Raw genomic sequence first — 17,686 nt, forward strand, 5'->3', positions numbered from 1 at the left:
CATCTAGATACTCAAATTTATATATTTTAGTATGTAAGTCTGGCGTTTCCATCAGTGGGGGGAAGATGGGCAATTCAGTGAATGGTGTGGGGACAGCTGGCTGCCTATCTGGAAAGAAAAAAGAAAAGTTGGATTCCTACCTCAAAACTTACATCCAAATAAATTCCTAACAGATCAAAGATTCGAAAGTAAAAAAAAAAAAAAAAAAAAAATTAAAACATAAAAAAAAGTACAAGAAAACATAAGGGGATTTTTATGAGCTCCGAATCAGGAAAGACTTTCTCGGTCTGAGACAACACCCAGAAGAAGACACCAAAGAAAAGAAATGCACGCAATGTGATCCTATAACAGCTACAGATTAAGCATGAGGTGAAAGCATCACACATTCAAAGGCACACCGAGAAAATATTTGCAACACATCACATCCCCTTCATATATAAAGAGTGCCTGTAAATCACTAAGAAAGAACAGCCGGAAAAGTCAATGGGGACGGGGCAAAGGGCATCAACAGCTGGCTCGCAGTAAAGGAAGCACAGACAGCTTTCAAACAGGTGGAAAGATGCTTCGCTTCTTTCGCTCGCGGTAAGAGAAACGCATGTTGTTTCGATCCCGCACGCCTTTACCTAGCACGCTCCCGCTGCCTTTCTGCCGGGGATATCTCTCTTTCTTTACGCTCTTGGTCCCTTCCGTTTGGGCCTCGGTCTCTTGTGTTTAAATTGCCTTAAGGAAAGGGGCTGCGTGGGATTGATCTCCGGGTCACAACTGTCAATCGATATTTGTCGTGCAAATAAGGAAGGAACGAACGAACGAACGCGGATTCCAGGCCCAAGCACCTTCCACGCCTCAAAGCCTTCCGCATCCCTGACATCATCTAACTTCTGCAGCAGCCCTGGGAGCTGGGGGGGGTGGGCAGGGAGGTAGCCGTCGGTACGATGTGCCCATTTCCCAGAAGGGAAGGCTAAAGTCAGGCCAGAACGCCCGTCACCTGAAGGCTTTCCCAGACTCCCCCCGGGCCCACCCATCCTGTCCGGTGAGCTGCCAGCCGCCCCCGGGGACGGCGTGTTGGAGCGGGGCCGCGGCCCCAGCGCAGTACTCACTTGTGCATGTAGCCCTCGGACCCCGCCGTGAGGTTCGCCTGCATCACCGCCTGGAACTCTGTCTCGTTGCAACAGTATTTGAAAACCGTGTTGTTATGGTGACAGCAGAGAATGAAGGTTTTGTTGTCCGAGAGCCGGGGGCAGTGGAAGCCGAAGTGATAGCGGCCTTTGTGGTCCGTGTATGGCTCACAGACTCGGAAGTGCGCGGACAAGACTGGAAAACAGAGTCACCGGCTCAGTGGGGTGCTTCCCCGAGCCCGGCCGCCCTGGGAGTCCGCCAGCTCAGCCTGGTTCGCGGTGTCGCCAGCCTCTCCCCTCCCCAGAAGGGCTCTGGGGTCCAGTGTGAGCCTCACTTCTGCCAGGAAGCTGGCTCTGGGCTGCTGTCTCGGCCCAGGCCCCCCTTGCTGTCAGCCCTGCTTACACTGTGTCCCCCAGACTGGGGGCCCCTTGTGGGCAGGGCTACATCTTAAGCCTCCGGGGCTCTGCACACGGCAAGGACACGACATTCGCCGAGCGCCTGCTCTGCACGTCACGCGCTGTATCTCGTTGAACCCGCTTGGCCTTCCCACTTTACAGATGGAAAAACTGAGGCTCGGCGGCCTCCAGTGGTCTGCCTCAGCTGGGAAGGGGTGGTAGAGGGAATCCAACCCGGGCCTGCCTGGGTCTGAAGTCCAGCCCTCTCCACTCCCCCGTCGCTGGCTTTAAGAACCTCTCCGACCCCGTGGGCTGGTGGCGGGCCTGTCGATAAGCCCAGGAAGCCTGGGTGGCGGGCAGCCTGGGTGAAGGAACCAGGCTGCCCTCTTGGAGGAAGCGACGCCTCCTCTGTACCACGGTTGCTACTGAACGAGTGCCCGAGACCCGGAGGTCCTCAAGAGCCTGGCTTGGCCGCCCCCCTCTCACGGTCACAGGGCCGTCCCAGCTTCTGGACCCCGCGTCCCCCAGCCCGAGGAGAGGGGCCCCTATTCGGCCACAGAGGCTGCTGCAGGCCCAGGCCGGTATTTACCAGTTGCGCCGACGGTGATAAATAGGACCGAAAGCCTAAGCAGCTATAACAATGGAAAAAAACCTGGAACCTGCTGTCTCCGGCTTAATTAGTATCTTCATAAAAGGGATCGCTGTATCTAATTTGTATCGCTGAAAAGGGGCTTCTTTGGCTGAGGACGTTTCTCCAACCACAAAGCCTCTGGTTTTGCAAAAGCTCCTCAGCCATTTCAAAGCTCTGTGTCTGCTTAGAGGTAATCAGACTGCGGCCCACACAGCTCCCTGGGCGCGCCCGGGGCTGCCGGAGGGGAGTCCCAGCTGGGCTGCGGGGCCAGTGGGCGGACGGGCCTCTGTGAGCTGGGGTGCGGGGCCGGCTCAGGTGGCCTCGTGAGATCCTGTGCCCGAAGTACAGCACCCTCTTTCGTGGGGCTGGCATGGCCACGGTGGGGAGGTGGGCCCCCGTCTCAGGAGTCAGGGGAGCCCCCCCAGGCCCCCTGCTCGGCCTCGACCTTGGGAAACGGAAGCCCGTCCTGCGGGGAGACAGGGGTCACTAAGGCTGCCCCGTCCTTGGTGGGGCAGGCACCGTTTCGTTTAGTCTCCTGGACTCCCATTGTACAGAGTAGAAGACTGAGGCTCAGAGCGGTGATCTCCAAGTGTTGGGCCCTGACCTGCTGCGTCTACATCCCCTGGGGATGTGTCACAAGTGCAGCTCCTCAGTCCCCTCGGCGGACCTTCTGAATGAGAAGCGCTGGGGTGAGGCCAGGCCCTGCAGGGGGGCCGATGGGCGTGGGTCCGGGACCCACTGGCCCAGAGGAAGGACGCCCTAACGGCTGGATGTGAGGGTGAGAGGCGGGAAGTGTCCCCGTCCAGACAGGCGAGGAAGCTCAGGGAGGGAAGGGATGGAGCGGGGCGGGGCGGGAGGTGGGGGGGGGGGTGTCTTTGAGCTGGGTTTCAGGGGAGCCCGCTGTGCAGAGATGGGGTGGGGAGGGAGGCTGAGTAAGGCAGGGCGCGGGGGCATCCCCCTGGGTCACCCTGGCCACCGGCCGCCACAGATGGTCAGAGTCACCTGTTTTGCCGTTTGGCAAAGACAGGGAGGCCACCCCTGCTTCCCAAGGGAGAGAATGGGAGAGCCGACGGAGCCCAGGGCTAGGGGCCGGGACAGCTGGGTCTGAATCTTGGAGCACACGGGGTTACCCGCGCCATCACGGCCTCTCCGTGCCTCCTTCCCCTCATAGAGGGGAGACCACCGGGGTCCCGGATGGCTGGGGGCTCTGAGGAGGGTTTTTCGTTTTTGTTTTGAAAGTTTATGTCTTTATTTTGAAAGAGAAAGTGCGAGTGGGCGGGGGGAGGCGGGGGACAGAGAGAGAGAGGGAGAGGGAGAATCCCAAGCAGGCTCCACACAGTCGGGGCAGAGCCCGAAGTGGGCTCCGAACTCACGGACCGTGAGATCATGACCTGAGCTGACAGAGGCACCCGGCGCCCCTGAGGAAGGTTCTGTAAACAGCAGAGCATCGGCTGTGCTTCGAGCAGGGAGGTGTGAGTGGATAACACGGGGCTGTGCCTCCCGGCTTCTGGGTTCAGCGCGGTCCCAGGCTGTGCCTGGGGCCCGAGGACAGAGGGACACTCTGTTAGGAGGCCGGTGGGTCCTGAGGCACCAGGAGAACCAGCCCAGGTGGGGAGGGGACACCAAGGAGAGAGCGAGGACCACAGCGCGTCCCCATCTTGGGGACCAGTCTGGGCCAACACGGCCATCATCTAACAGCAGTGTGACTGTGTCACCTCGGGCAGCTCACTGTCCTTCTTTGAGCCTCAGTTTCCTCATCTGTAAAATGGGGGGGGGACCTTCCTCCTGTCTCCCGGGTAGCAGGGAGGAACCGATGAGCTAATGCACCGAAAAGGAGTCAGGGACGAGCTTGGTCCCCAGGGCCTTGGCCTGGCTTTGGCTCTGCTGTCCTGGGAGCCCTCATCCCCCAGGGCCCTTCGCGGCCTCCTTCTGAACCAGGCCCTCAACGAAGGGTCAAGGGCAGGAAGCTGGTGTGAACAGTTCTGCCAGAGCACCAGGCGTGCGGAGCCCCTGGGGACGAACGGACGAACGAGAGAGACAGAGAGACAGATGGAGACAGAACCAGAGATGGAGGGAGACACAGAGAGACAGAGGGGGAGACAGAGAGAGAGAGACAGACGGACGGACCGAGACAGAGGGGGAGGACCGAGCTGGCGCCTTGCTCCGATCGGGGCTTAGCCCGCCAGCGGGCCAGCTCTGGTTTGGGGCAGCTGGAGGGCTTGCTTTACGCCCATCTTTGCCAACAGGGGTGCGAGAGCCCACCTGCCCCGTCGGGGGGCGCCTGGGAGGCGGGTCAGGACCCCAGCCCCTGCACTAGCCGTCACCTCCCGTTAGCCGGTCCGGTGCTCAGCCTCAGTTTCCGCATCCGTGCAACGGGATGACCACGACGTTTCAGACCTGGCTTTCGGGGGGGGGTAGGTAGGAAGTCGCGGGGAGCCCTCTCCCGGGGCCGGCAGCCGCCGTTAACCCCACCGCGCCCAGGAGGGCCCTCAGCCCGGCTCCCGTGGCAGGCATATGGGGCGCAGCACACAGGAGGCTCCCCCTGCCGGGCACCGAACCTCAGCTGCCCTCACCAGGGGGGTCGCCGGGGGCCGAGGGGCGCCTCCCTGCCGGCACCCGGACCCCGGCCCCGGCCAGCGCGGAGCCCAGGAAGGGACCGCCTGCGCCCCCGCCCCCCTCCCCGCCGGCCACCCACGGAGGTCCTACCTGCAGAAATCAGCAACGAGAGGACAGCGAGCACGTTCAAGGACTGCTGGCCACAACTGGTCATCATTCGGCTTGCATCGGTCCGTCGAGAGCCGCCTGGGTAACGAGATCCGGGAGAGGCCGGGTGTGGGCCGCCCTGCCTGCGGGTGCAGGCACTGGCCGGCGGGGGGAACACGGGCGGGGACGCGGGTGCGCTGGGAGCCGGGGCCGGGCCGGGGCTGACGGAGACCATGCCATCCAAGTTCCTTTCTGGAATGAATGACCCCCCCACCCCCCGGCCAGGCCACCGTCACCTCCGCTTCTCTGCACGGCAAAATGAGACTTGATCCAAGGCGGACGGATGGCTCAGGTGCGGAAGGGACTGCGGCCGGTGGGCCGGCGCCCGGAGCGCAGGGGGGCGAGAATGGCCGTGTAGCGCGGGCGGGGGGCGGTCGGCAAGGGCCGGGGCACCTCCGGGGGCCCGCGGGACCCGGGTCTCCCCGCTGGGCCGCTGGCCGTGCCTCCCATCGGCCCCTCCGTCAGTCGGCCCGGAGCCCGGCACCTTGCGGGCATCGGGGGGCACAGCAGTGGAGGAAACAGACGCCAAGTGGAACCACGGGGACTCTGGCCGCGCCCGGCGTGCCTTCCGGCGACAGAGCGCAGACAAGCAGATGAATATTTAAAACGCCGCGAGGCTCCCGGGGACGCGCCCTGAGGAGCTGGCGGCCGGGACGCACACAGACACTGGCTCGCTCACGTTCACGGCGGCCACGGGGCACGACGGTAACGGGCGGAGCAGCCCTGGTGTCCGCGGGTGGGTAGGTGGGGAAACAGAAGGCGGCCTATTCACGCGGCGGAAGAGGATCCGGCCTCCCACAGGACGGGGATGCTGACCCGGTGCCACAGCACGGATCAACCCCGGGGGGACGTCGCGCTCGGTGAAGTGAACCTGACACCAAAGGACAAACCCCGTGGGATTCCACTCACATGAGGTCCCCGGGCTCGTCACAGAGACAGCGAGCAGGACGGTGGGCGCCAGGGGCGGGGAGTTCGTGTGCAATGGGGTCAGGGTTTCAGTCTGGGAGGCTGGAAAGGGTCTCGGAGACGGGGTGGGGTGGTGACCGCGAAAGGGCTCGATCACCGCTGAACGGTGTGCTAAAAATCGTTAAAACATGAAGTTTATGTTATGAGTATTTTACCGCAAGAAACGAAGCTACGAGGGGGAATAAAGCCAGGGGTCGGAGGAGGGACGCAGAGTGGTGCGGGGGGCGCAGACAGGGTGGTCGGGGAGGGCCTCGGGCGGAGGTGACGGCCGGCAGACCCGAGGGAGGCAGGATCGAGCAGCGTGGCTGTGGCCGTTTGGAGGAACCGTGCTGCAGACTCGGGAGAAGCAAGTGCAAAGGCCCTGGGGTGCGAGCAGCCCGGAGGCCAACGGGGGACCGTGGGGGGGCTGCAGGTAGCAGGAGGCCACCTGAGGCAGGGCCTTGGCCCTCGGTGGCCACGTCACATCAGGTGAACCTTGCCAACGTCACCCCCTCCCTGCAGGCGCGTGGGAGTGGAGGCTGCGGGAAAGGAGAAACTCTGGGTCAACGGCGTGGCTGAACCTGAGTCCCAGGGGGCTGTAAGCCGCGTGTGGCTGCGGGGAGGTGTAGGGACTCGGGATGGGGATCACTCTGCTGAGCACCTAATAGGTGCCACGTTCTGGTTCCGCACACCGCACTCTTCCCTCGTGGCACCCCGTTGTGGCATCCGTGTCCACCCAGATCTTAGGTTGCAGTCCTAAGAGCCCCGCCCCTCAGAATGGACGCTCATTTAGAGTAGAATTGTTGCAGACGTAGCTAAGGTGAGGTCACCCTGGAGCCCCATCCAGCATGACTGGTGACCTTCTAAGAAGGGGAAATTTGGACACAGAGACATGCCCAGAAGGGAGGCCACGTGGAAACGCAGGCAGAGGCTGGGGTGCTGCATCCACAAGCCAATGAACCCCAGAGATGGCCAGCAAACCTCCAGAAGCTTGGGGAGAGCCTCGCGGACGCTCCCTGGGGCCGCCCAGAAGGATCCAGCTCTGCCCACACCTTGATGTCTGGCCTCCAGGTTGTGAGGGCACACGCTTCCGTCGTGCGAGCCCTCGGTGTGTGGGGCTTGTGCCGGTGGCCCCAGGACCCTGCCACGGACCCTCCCGTGGGAATCGCCCCGGGAGGGGCTGGGATCCGCACTGAGGTGTGAGGGGCACTCACCTGGGAGCCGTACCCAAAGTGAGGATGGAGAAGGCCTGGCCAGCCCCCTCCCCGCCCCGTGGAGACCCCGCGCGCCCTCCCGGCCAGGCTGTACCCCCAGGTTTTGGGGGGCCCTCGCGCCCTCCATCCTGGTTCTGCTGTCCGTGCGATCCTGTCTCCGCATTTGGTGGAGACCTCCACCTCCCGGGGGAAGGTCTGAGAGCAGGGCACACGCCATAGAGATTCGCTGCCAGAAAACAGTTCTGGAAGAGGGGACCGGGAAGGGCAGGGTGCAGTCCACAGGAATGGCCCTCTGACCCGCCCCCCTCCCCACCCCAGACTGTCCTGGGGCACCTGCTCTGGGCCCGTGCCCGGGGCCACCACAGCTGGTTTGTCCTCGCCCTCCGGAGCTCACCACCCCATCAGGGAGGGCACAGGGGCACCAGCTGGCATCCGAGGAGGCCCTGAGTCCCATTGACTGGTGGCAGGCAGAGCGGGAAGCCGCCCTGGGAAACCCAGAGGCTGGACACCTGGCAGGGAGGAGACAGGACCGGACTCCAGGCCAAACGCAGGGAGCAGACGGCTGGGCCCGGCCGGCCACTCGGGCCTCCCTCTCACCTGGAGCGTGGGCAGCGGGTGGACCGAGGCTACTGGGTGTTGTTCTAGAACGTGAGCCAGTGGGGGATGGCGTGAGTGTAAGACAGAGCTGAAACACCTTCATGGGGTGGTGACTCAGGCTGACGTGGCGTCAGCCCCTGGGGAAGGGCCCCCCCCACCTCTCCTGCGGGCCTCTCTGCGCCCACCGCCCACCGGAGCCCCACGGGCTGTAAGCTGCTTAATTGCTCTGAGCCTGGGCCTCCTCCCCGCCTCCCTCAGGGCCCTCCTGGGAGGATGAAGGAGATTAAAGCATTTCAAAGTGCTTAGCAAGGATCTGCACTTAGGAAACCCAAGGATCTATCCGGGAAAAGGCACCGCGGGGGTGGGGAGTGACAGGTCCCCTGACACAGCCCCTCCATGGCTCCATTCTGTAGGTGAGCAGGCCGAGGCCCACGGAGGGCCGACACGGGTCTCCAGACTCCCGGGCCCTGGCCCTTGTAGGATGGGGCGGCCCCAGTTTGGGAGCCAGGCCTCCAGTCCAAGGGCCGGTGGGTTTGTTGAATGAATCCCGGGGTTGCGGAGGGGTGGGGGTTCCACCTCTGCCTTGCACTCCCTCCTGCCAAGCCTGCCCCTACGCAGCCCTCCATATCCTGGGGGGGCTGTGTCCTCCTCTCACTCCTGGGAGCCCAAAGCCTGTGCCACCCTAGAAGTGGCTCCGGGAGGCCTGCCTTGACCCCATCAGCTGGGAGAAGTTTGTCCCTCCAGAGAGACCGCTCGTGTTCCATCACTTCTCTCATTAAAGCGTGAACACGTTTCTTCATTCACAGGTTCTCTCGATACCCACTCACTCACCCCCACTCTGGAACAGGGTCCGAGCTGGGTTCCAGGGACAGGGAAGAGGGCGCGGGCCGGGCACGGACGCCCAGCAGCTCTACCTTCTGTGACCGGTCCCCATGCTCTCTTCCATCAGGCCATGAGGGTCCTGGGCCGGGGCCCTGCCAGGTGGGGGGGCCACGGCCACGGAGCCTGGGCTCCAGAGTCTGGCCAACACCGGCCTCGGGCCGTCAGGCCTGCCTGGGACGGGCCGGGAGAGGGGTACTGAAGCTGGCCTCGGGGCCAGCAGACTGCGGGCGTGTGGGCCCAGGACGCACTGCGGTCACATCTGTCCCCCCGTCCAGAACCGGTCTGCTCAGACTCCACGGTCCGGCCGTGCTCCCCACCCCCACCCCGGGGCTGCCTGGGCATGAGTCAAGGCAGGGGGATGGGAGGGGGCAGCGGAAGCCACAGCCTTGTGGGTGGGGGCGCGGGGGCCCACGGAGGGGGCACTGCCCTACCTCCCCGCGTGCCAGAACCGAAGGCTGAGTCCGTGGAGGAAGAAATACCCATCGCTGTCACGCGGGAAGTTACGTAAAAATTCCATTTCTAACGAGACAGCAAAACTCAGAAGCTGTCCCCGGCCGGGTCAGAAAGTGGCTTTGGAAGGTCCGTGGCCTCGGTGACCAGCTGTGCTCCTTGGTCTGTTCGCAGGGGTGACGCGATCCACAGGACCCACATTTACAAAGCCCAAGCCTTCGCGGGGTCTGCAGCGGGGGACGTGGGTTCAGGGACTCTGGGTTCAGGTGAAAAGGGTGTGTCGTGCCATCAGGTACTGCCCCCCGAGACCCCCACAGGTGACCCTGTGGGGAAGGGCGGGCACCCTTCCTCCCGCCGGGCGGCCCTGGGTCCGGCTTTCTCTGGCTGAGCACCGCCACCCCCCCCTCCCCATCCCCTGAGTAGCGGGCGCTGACTTTTCACTGCGTAATCTCAGGTTATTCCGTCCCAGGCGGGAGAGGCAGATCACCAAACATGGCTCGTAAAGACGGAAACTGAGGCTCAGGGTCACATAAGCCACTCAGCGGCTCCGACAGGAGGCCAACCCGGCCTACATCTTGCTCTCCATCTCAGACCTGCAGGAGTTTCCAGGTCCTCCCCGGCACCCCCGAGAGAGCCCATTTCCCACAGACAGATCAGATTTATTGTCCTGGGTTCTATCTCCTTGGAAATTGGTAAATGGCTCGTTGGCCAGCCATAAAACTCAAATAACTGGGAGAACGTTCGGGATGAGCAGGACTCCCCTGAGCTCTGACCGCATCCAGAATCACGAGTCGGGCACGCATCTCTGCGGTCCACCCCTCGGGTCAGCCGGGGACTGCTGTTCCCAGATTCGAGGATTATTTTTAAACAGCGAATTTGGCGAGGCTGGAGAGGAGAGGAAGGAGGGCATGTGGCGAGAAACAGAGCTGAGGAGGGTGAATGAAGTCCCCCCGGGAACAACAAGCGATCTGGTTTCTCATCAGCCAGGCTGGGCGAGGGAGGGACGAGGGGCAGGGCCTGGGGGCTGTGCTGACGGGGTTGCCAAAGCCACCCCAGGCCGGGCGCCCGGAGATTGCCACATCCTCTCTGGGCGTCCACCGGCCCCTTTTCAGGCCACCCCACCCTCCCCCACTGGACGTGGCCAAGCGCCTCCTCCCGCCCGGACGGGGTCAAGGGCAGCGTGGCCTGGAAGTTGGGTGCCGGAGCTTGGACCACGCCGTCTGGGGCCAAGTCCTGGCTCCGCCTTTGTAACCACACCCCAAGTGGCCTGGGACAAGGCTCCCCGGTCTCTTGGGACCTAGAATGGGGATAAAAATAGTATCTAATCCACAGGACCCTTGTGACAATGGAGTGAGGTGATTCATCAGAGCGCCCGACACAGAGCCGGTGAACGGCAGGCTGCCTCCGTCCCAGCCTCGCACAGCCATCCAGGTCCTGGTGGGCCCACTGGACCCATCGGACCAGCAGCGCACCTCCTCGGCAGTCCTGCCAGCCCCGGGCTCAAGTCTACGCTCACTCCTGAGGCCCTGCGCGGTCTGGGCCTTGCTCCCACCTCCTTACTCTCTCTGCTCGTCAACTGTCAGCCCTCTCCGCTGGGCCTTTGCACATGCTGTTCCCCCCACACCTGGGACACCCTTCCCCTCTCCCACAGCCGGACAACTTCGGCCCAGCTTTCAAGGCTCGGCTGGGGCGTCCGTCTCCCAGGAAGCTTTTCTCCCCCGGACCCTCTCACTCCCCTGGGTGGGTTCCTGAAAGTCCGGCCTTGCCCCTGCCTCAGGATTGTTATGGGGGCTCCCCCGTCACCAGCGCGGACAGGACCGTGCTGCCTGTGTGCTTGGTGCCCTGCCTTGACTGCAAACCGGGAGAGGGGACCATGGGAACGCAGGCCTCGCCCCGGGACCTGGCCACCCGAGCCCGGAATCTCCCGGCACTGGGAACAGAGAACACGTGACCAGTGATATGCCTGTCACTAACGCATACGCGTCCCACCGTGCCCCTCCCCCGCAGGGGTGCGCGAGGGGCGGGCGAGGTGAAGGAACACCTCCAAGGCCAGGCCCACGGCAGGGCGAGGACAGGTCCCGCCCCGGCCTCCTGGGCGACCGGTGGCGGAGATCAGGGCACAGGATTAGGCTTTTGCTCCGCCTGGCCCTTCCCTGGGCACCCCTTTCCCCGGCTCCCCTGTCCCCATCAGGCCAGCCCGCGAGGCCCAGCTCAAATGCCACCTGGTCTGGGCAGCCGCCTCGGCTACGCCCCCCCCACCCCCACCCCACGGTCCGGGGAGAGGCCCCTCTTCTGGAGGCCCGTTCAGCGAATACCTAATGGGCTCCACTGGGGGCCAAACCCAGTGCAGGGCAGACATAAAAGCAAGTCGGACACAGTCCAGCCGCCACGGGACTGTGGTCTGGGGGGGTAGAGCCCGGAAGCAACTGATCCCACCGTGAGTTAGTGGCTAAGCGTGGACCTTCTTCCTACTTCTAGTGGGGGTAGGACCACTATGGATTAGCGCCCCCCAGGGCAGGGCCCTCTGGGGACTCACAGACCTTCCTGCGGGCGGCAGGTGCCCAAGAGACAGGCGCTGGCACTAATGGGGAGGCAGCAGCTGGCAGCTGTTGAGGGCTGTCCCCAGGGCGGGGATGAGCGTCACCCGGGCGCTCGCTCGCTTCTAGCCACGCCCCAACCCGAGGCTGTATTGACCCCCTTCCCAGGGTGCAGGCGGGGGGAGGGGGGCAGGGCCCAGATTCAAACCCCGCGCTCTGCTCCGGGGCCCTGTCTGCGCTCACCGATGAGCGTGTCCACACGCCAGGCAGCACGCACGCGCACACGCGTGCAAGCCCACGCGGTGGCAGTGGTGACTTAACCTCCAGCAGGTCCCCAGGCTCCCAGGGCCCTCCCTTGGCGGCGCAGACGTCACCCCGAGTTCGCGAATGTTTGTTTTCAGGACGACACCCACTTCAAGGCCGTGACCGTCTCGCTCCGAGATGTGAAGGCTGGGGATGAACACTCCAGGAGGCGAGACGCCCGCGTGGAGCCAGATCAGAGCGGGTCCCTTGACCCCTGCCGTCGTGCTCGAAGCCCGTCCACCTTTCCTTCAAACACAGATGGTGGCTTCCGTGGCGTGCCCGGCACGGTGGCCCTCTGAGCACACCTGCCTCTTCCGCGGGGCCGCAAGCCGGACAAGGGCTGGGACCCAGGACCGCTGACATAATTCGCAGGGCCCGGTGCAAAACGGAAAACGCGGGCCTTTGCTACAAAGTTAAGTCGGTATCTCCGGACAGCGAAGCCCCGCGAAGCCGGCCCTGCTGAGACCGTGCCATTGCTGCTTGTCGCCATAAGCAGCGTCGGGGTTGGCACACAGTAGGCACTTGGTAAACACCTACAGGAGTGGTGAATGAGTGTAGGCATCGTCGGCCCCGTTTTTCAGATTAAAAAAAAAAAAACCCTAACTTAGCGAGACGAAATGGTTTGCCTGGACCTGGAAGGTGGCAGGGCCGTGACCCAAACCCGGGGCTGTGTGACTGCAAACGGGCTCACGGTGGGTGCCGGGTGGGGGGTGACGTCACCTGGCCTGGAATCCGAGCCCTGCCGTTCGCCAGCCGGGTGTCCTAGACAAGTTACTTCACTGGCCTCGGGTTCCTCGTCTGTGAGACGGGAACCGTGCCCCCACCTCGCTGGGGGACTGGGGACAGAAAGGACCAGAAGCACAGCAGAGCACCTAGCATCTAGCAAGTACTCCGAAAGGGGCTCCTGTCTGGTGTCGCCCACTGTTCCCAAAGCCAGCGGTTTAGAGCTTCCCGTGTGCCCCTTAGCAAACGGCGGTGTGTTTGAAACCATGCCTGCCCGTGAATTTCTGAAGTTCTTCCCTCCATGCTGTGCTTGTGCCTTTGGTCAGTGCCAATAGCCTTCGCTCTGACGGCTGGCTCATCGCTTCCCTGCCCGGTGCAAGCTTCTGGGGCAGGGGGCACTTCTGTGCCTCTCAGGCCCCCACCGTACTTAGCATCCAGTAGGCGCTAAATAAATATTTGCTGCCCAAGGAGTAGAAACTGTGTCCACACTCGCTGGTCCGGATGCCAGATTCACCTTACTGCCAAGAGCAGGCTTTCAGAAGAAACAGCGTAGATCCAGGCAGAGAGCAGCAACATGCCTGCTCCTCCCACGGAGACCGGGTCCTGATTTCTACCGTCATCGCCAGTGACCTTGGGCATTAGCCTCATGGTGGAAGCCGGTGACCTTAGCCAAGAAACCCCAAACCCCAACTCTGGGGCCAGGGAACCCAGGTGGGGCATGATAACACCTGCTCACCTCTCCATCCAGGGAGGAGACCTCTCTGCAAACTGTAGGGTGGGGTGCTGGGGTGTTGTAACCAAAACAGTGTGCAGGTTACCATTAACTTAGAAACCACTGCTGTCTCCTCCAATGCCCCCCTCAAGAACACATTCTTCCAGTTTCTCCTTGGTAGGGCTCTCTCCCCTCTGCCACGCCCTCCCCCCAGCCAGCTGGGCTCTGGGTTCAAGTTCTCAACTCGGCCTGTTTCTGTGGCCCCCTTCCCTGAGCCCCTGCCCTGGGCCCCTTCTGCACACTTCCTGCACGGTACTCCCTCGACTGTTGGAGGCAGGCACTGCCGCTCTCCCCACGTCACAGGTGAGGAAACTGAGGCCCGGGCAAGGGCACACAGCTGAGGGAGGCTGAGCCGGAAGTCCTAGTCCTGCCGAAGGCCCCGGGTGTTGTGCTCTTTCCCCTACGTGCCACCCCGGGTCACAGGGCAAGCGGCTCCCCCCGCCCCCCACTCAGCCTCAGTTTCCTCCCTGGTTAAGGGGAGGGCTTAGCTGAGGCCATCGAGGGGCACTCTGCAAGTTGACAATCCTCTGCCTCCGTCTGTTCCCTGGAATTATCTGGCGGCACCATGGAGCTAAAACAACCCCTGGAAATCCCAGCGGCATTTTTTTCCCCACTGGAGAAACACAAAAATATCACATGAAGAATGAATCACTGTGTCAGGGCAGGAAGAGGAAAGACAGGCCCGCGGAACGCCTGTCTGGAGGGTGGCCTCGATTTCTCTCCCGACGCCGGGGCCTCTATTCCGGCCTCCCTCGGTGTGCGGGGCCCTGGCCCCGGGACCCCTCCTCACAGGGGAGAACAGAAGCCAGAGACAAGCCTCGGGTTCCCACCTGTAGGTGGAGATAACACACCCACCCTGAAGGGGTGCCGGGAGGGACCACGGAGGCATGCACGGATGCATTCATTCATTCATTCTTTCTTTCTTCCATTCCATTCGAGGCATGACGCTGGGCTGGGGGCTGCAGCCCGGTGGGCCGAACAGACCCGCCCCATCCTCACAAAGCCAACCAAATACCCACATGTGTGACTCAGGGCATTGGAGCAGATGGGGGGGGGGGGGAGGGGGCTGACCTGGTCTGGGTCGGGGACACCCCAGGGAAGCTGAGCTTTGACAGGTAAACTGGCCCGGTCCAGACCAGGAGAGGGTGGGCCTGGGGGAGAGAGCATTCCAGCACTGAGCACAGCTCGGCAGAGGCCAAGAGGTGCAAAGGGAGACGGGAGGGGAGGCAGAGGAAGGGGGAGGAGACCCCGTTCACCTATCAGGGCCCAGGTGAGCGCTCCGGGCACAGGGGACGTGCCAACGGGCATCATTCGTGAAGACCACCAGCGACGAAGGGGGCTGCGCTCCTGGGCGGGGAGGGGACAGGAAAAGAGACCACAAAGCGAGTGAAGCGGGGTCGGGGGGGGGGGGCATCTGAGCACCTACTGTGTGCCAGGCACTTTCGTGCATTCTTGGGCCTGCGTTGGAGGGGGGAGGGAGGTGCTGGCCATGACTCCGTGGGGGGCCCCTCCGTCTGTCCACACGGTCCTCTGCTGGCCAGAGCTGGGTGAGTGCACAGGCCACCCCGAGGAGCCGGGTGGACAGAGGAGGCTGAAGGATTGACAGCTGGGCCACAAAGGAGGCCGGCTCCCTCCCCTTCCCTTCCCACGTGGCCTGGGAGAACAGGCACCCTGCGGGCCACCAAGTCCAGACTGGGCTGGGGCCCCCGTGTCCCGCCACGGCCCAGGTGGGCAGAGGCCCCCAGCACGGGGAAAGCGGGGGCTGTGGGGCCCAGGGGAAGTGCCGCCCCAGCCTGGCGGGGTTGGGGGCCAGTAGCCTGGGGACCAGGAGGAGTCGGGATTATCCGCGATTTACAGGTGAGGAACCAGGCATTTCTCATCTCAACTCGGCCCCGGGCCCACCTGGCTAGTCGGTGGCAGAGCTGGGACTCGGACCAGAGTGGCCTCCGAGGGATGGGTGGGGGGATGGGGGCGTTCCCGGCAGAGGAACGGGGGGGAGGCGGACGGACGCGGGGGCTGTTTCAGTGCCACAGACGCGTTTACCCAGGGAAGAGGGAGCCGGAGGGCGGGCTCGGAGCCTGGGGTCCCGACAGTCGGGCTTGGGTCCCGGCTCGGCCACTTCTCAGCTGTGTGACCCTGGGCATGCTCCCGCACCTCTCTGAGCCCGGCCCGCCTCGACGTTTTTACAATTCAAAGCCAGATCCCGAGAACCATGATATACAGACAGGTGGCTGGAGCGTCCCAGGACTCTCTGTGACCACCCTACGTAGGACAGGACCCACCGGCCAGCCTGGTGGGCCGGGACACAGGACGCCTGGAGGAAACCCGAGTCCTCAGCAAGCTCGGGGAGGCCCGGGGGAGGCTGATGTCACCACATCCTCAGAGTGGGTGCCCAGCTCTGCACGGTAAAGGGCACCAACGCCCCTCCCAGGCTCAGGGACGGCCCTGCTGGCCCGCGGGGACCACGCACGAGAATGTCCTCGGTAGCGCGGTGTAGAAAGGCAAAGCCCTGGGGACAGCCCAAGGGGACAGACGGGAAAATGCACTGCGGTGCGCCCAACACCGGAACCCAGCCACGCCGGACGTCACGGGGCATTTTAGCAACCCAGGGCTGAGGGAGAAATTCAGGTCCCCAGATCAAACTCGGCATGGTCCACTTTCCGAGACTAAACACAGCTGGAGAGGAACAGGCGCTCTGGAAGGAGGCATGTGGCCGTGACCGGGCACAGAAGGGAGCGAACATAACGCTTGGGTCCTGCGGGGGCAGGGGGCGAGGGAGGGCCCTCGGGGCCAATGTTCCAGCCCTCGCGTTGGGTGGCGGGTTTGGGAATGTTTATTATGTCATTAGGAGACAAACGAGTAAAAAAAGAGGGTTTGGCACGGATCACAGTGGGAGAGCACCAGGGGAGGAGCCAACCTCCTTCCCTGGCCCGCAGTCCAGGCAATAAAATGTCAAATCAATGCGTGGGGCGCCAGGGTGGCTCAGTCGGTCAAGCGTCGGCTTTTGGATCCGGCTCAGGTGATGATCTCACAGACCGTGAGTTCGAGCCCCCCGTCGGGCTCTGTGCTGATGGCACAGAACCTGCTTAGGATTCTCTCTCCCTCTCTCTGCCCCTCCCTGGCCATCTCTCTCAAAATAAATAAGTACACTTAAAAAGCACCGTTTTAAAATATAAAATCAATGCTAAAAAACATGAACAAAAAAAAAGATTATGCCCCCTCCCCCATCAACTGTAAATAGTCCCAACCCCCAGGCACTGGGGAGCCAATCCCCGGGCGTGACGGGCGGGGGCGGCTGCAGGGGGCTGGCCTGGCAGAGTTCTCCAGAAAGGCTGCCTGTGCTCGGGTCTACCTCCCAGGCTCTTGGCGTGGCGCTGGGGTTTTCCCATGCCCCTAAGGATCTGTCTCCACGTGGATTTCCAGCCTCCTCCCGGTGAGTGTCCCGTCCCCTTGAGTACTCCCTGGTCATAAACTCTCTGCGCCTTGGCTTCCTCGCCTGCACACGGGGGACACCGGTCATGACCCCTCCTCCCGTGTAACTCCACAATCTGACCTGCCCTGGTGGACCCACCTGACCTGACACAGGCACAGGACCCCAACGCCACCTTGCACCTGCCTGGACCGGTCACCCGCCTCCGGGAGGTCCGGTGTCCCCTCTGTAAGTGGGCGCCCTGCCTCTCCCCGCTGCGGGTCATGGGGAAATGAGGGAGACGGAGGTTGAGTCGTGCGCGAGGTGCCCTTGGCCATTCACAGGGACGCCAGGGGATCCAGGGACGGCAGGACGGGTGCCACTGACCGAACACACTGCAGACAGCAAAGCCCCCGCGAGGCGCCAGGTGCTCTCAGCCGTGCCCTTGACCCTGACCCCCCATGATGGCGCTCTCCCACCCAAGGAGGATGAGAGCACCACGTGACTTGCTCAGGCGTTGCTGTCACTAACAGCGGCCCCAGCGTGGAACCCAGATTCAAAACAGACCGAGCCAGGGGCGCCTGGGGGGGGCGGGCTCAGGTCACGATCTCGCGGTTCGTGGGTCCGAGCCCCGCGTCGGGCTCTGCGCTGACGGCTCGGAGCCTGGAGCCCGCTGCGGATTCTGTGTCCCCCCTCGCTCCCTGCCCCTCCCCCACTCACACTCTCACTTTCTCTCTCAAAAATAAATAAACGTTAAAAACCCCGACCGAGCCAAGTAACCGGGGTGTGATGCACCTGGGCACGTTCACCCTGGGGTGAGGCACCTACATCGAGGATGCTCTATGTGGTGGGGAAGAGTCAGAGCCTCTACCAGCTCAGGACCCTGGAGAATCGAGGGACCTCTCGGACCCGAGGCATCCCCTTCTGTCTACTGAGGATGGTGTGGACT

General features: G+C 63.1%; 1 protein-coding gene across 1 annotated transcript in view; it reads right to left on the minus strand.

Annotated features, from left to right (window-relative positions):
• The window catches only part of SHISAL1 (shisa like 1), a 72,069-nt gene that overhangs the window by 40,708 nt on the left and 13,675 nt on the right, over nucleotides 1-17,686 (minus strand). The window contains exons 2-3 of the mRNA XM_043562860.1: nucleotides 4,849-4,944; nucleotides 1,098-1,311 (exon numbers count right to left, since the gene is read on the minus strand). Coding sequence (XP_043418795.1) covers nucleotides 1,098-1,311; nucleotides 4,849-4,915 — 281 coding nt within the window. The 5' untranslated portion in view covers nucleotides 4,916-4,944. The remainder of the gene's footprint in view (nucleotides 1-1,097; nucleotides 1,312-4,848; nucleotides 4,945-17,686) is intronic.

This window comes from Prionailurus bengalensis, chromosome B4, assembly GCF_016509475.1.
Source record: "Prionailurus bengalensis isolate Pbe53 chromosome B4, Fcat_Pben_1.1_paternal_pri, whole genome shotgun sequence".
Lineage (NCBI taxonomy): Eukaryota > Metazoa > Chordata > Mammalia > Carnivora > Felidae > Prionailurus > Prionailurus bengalensis.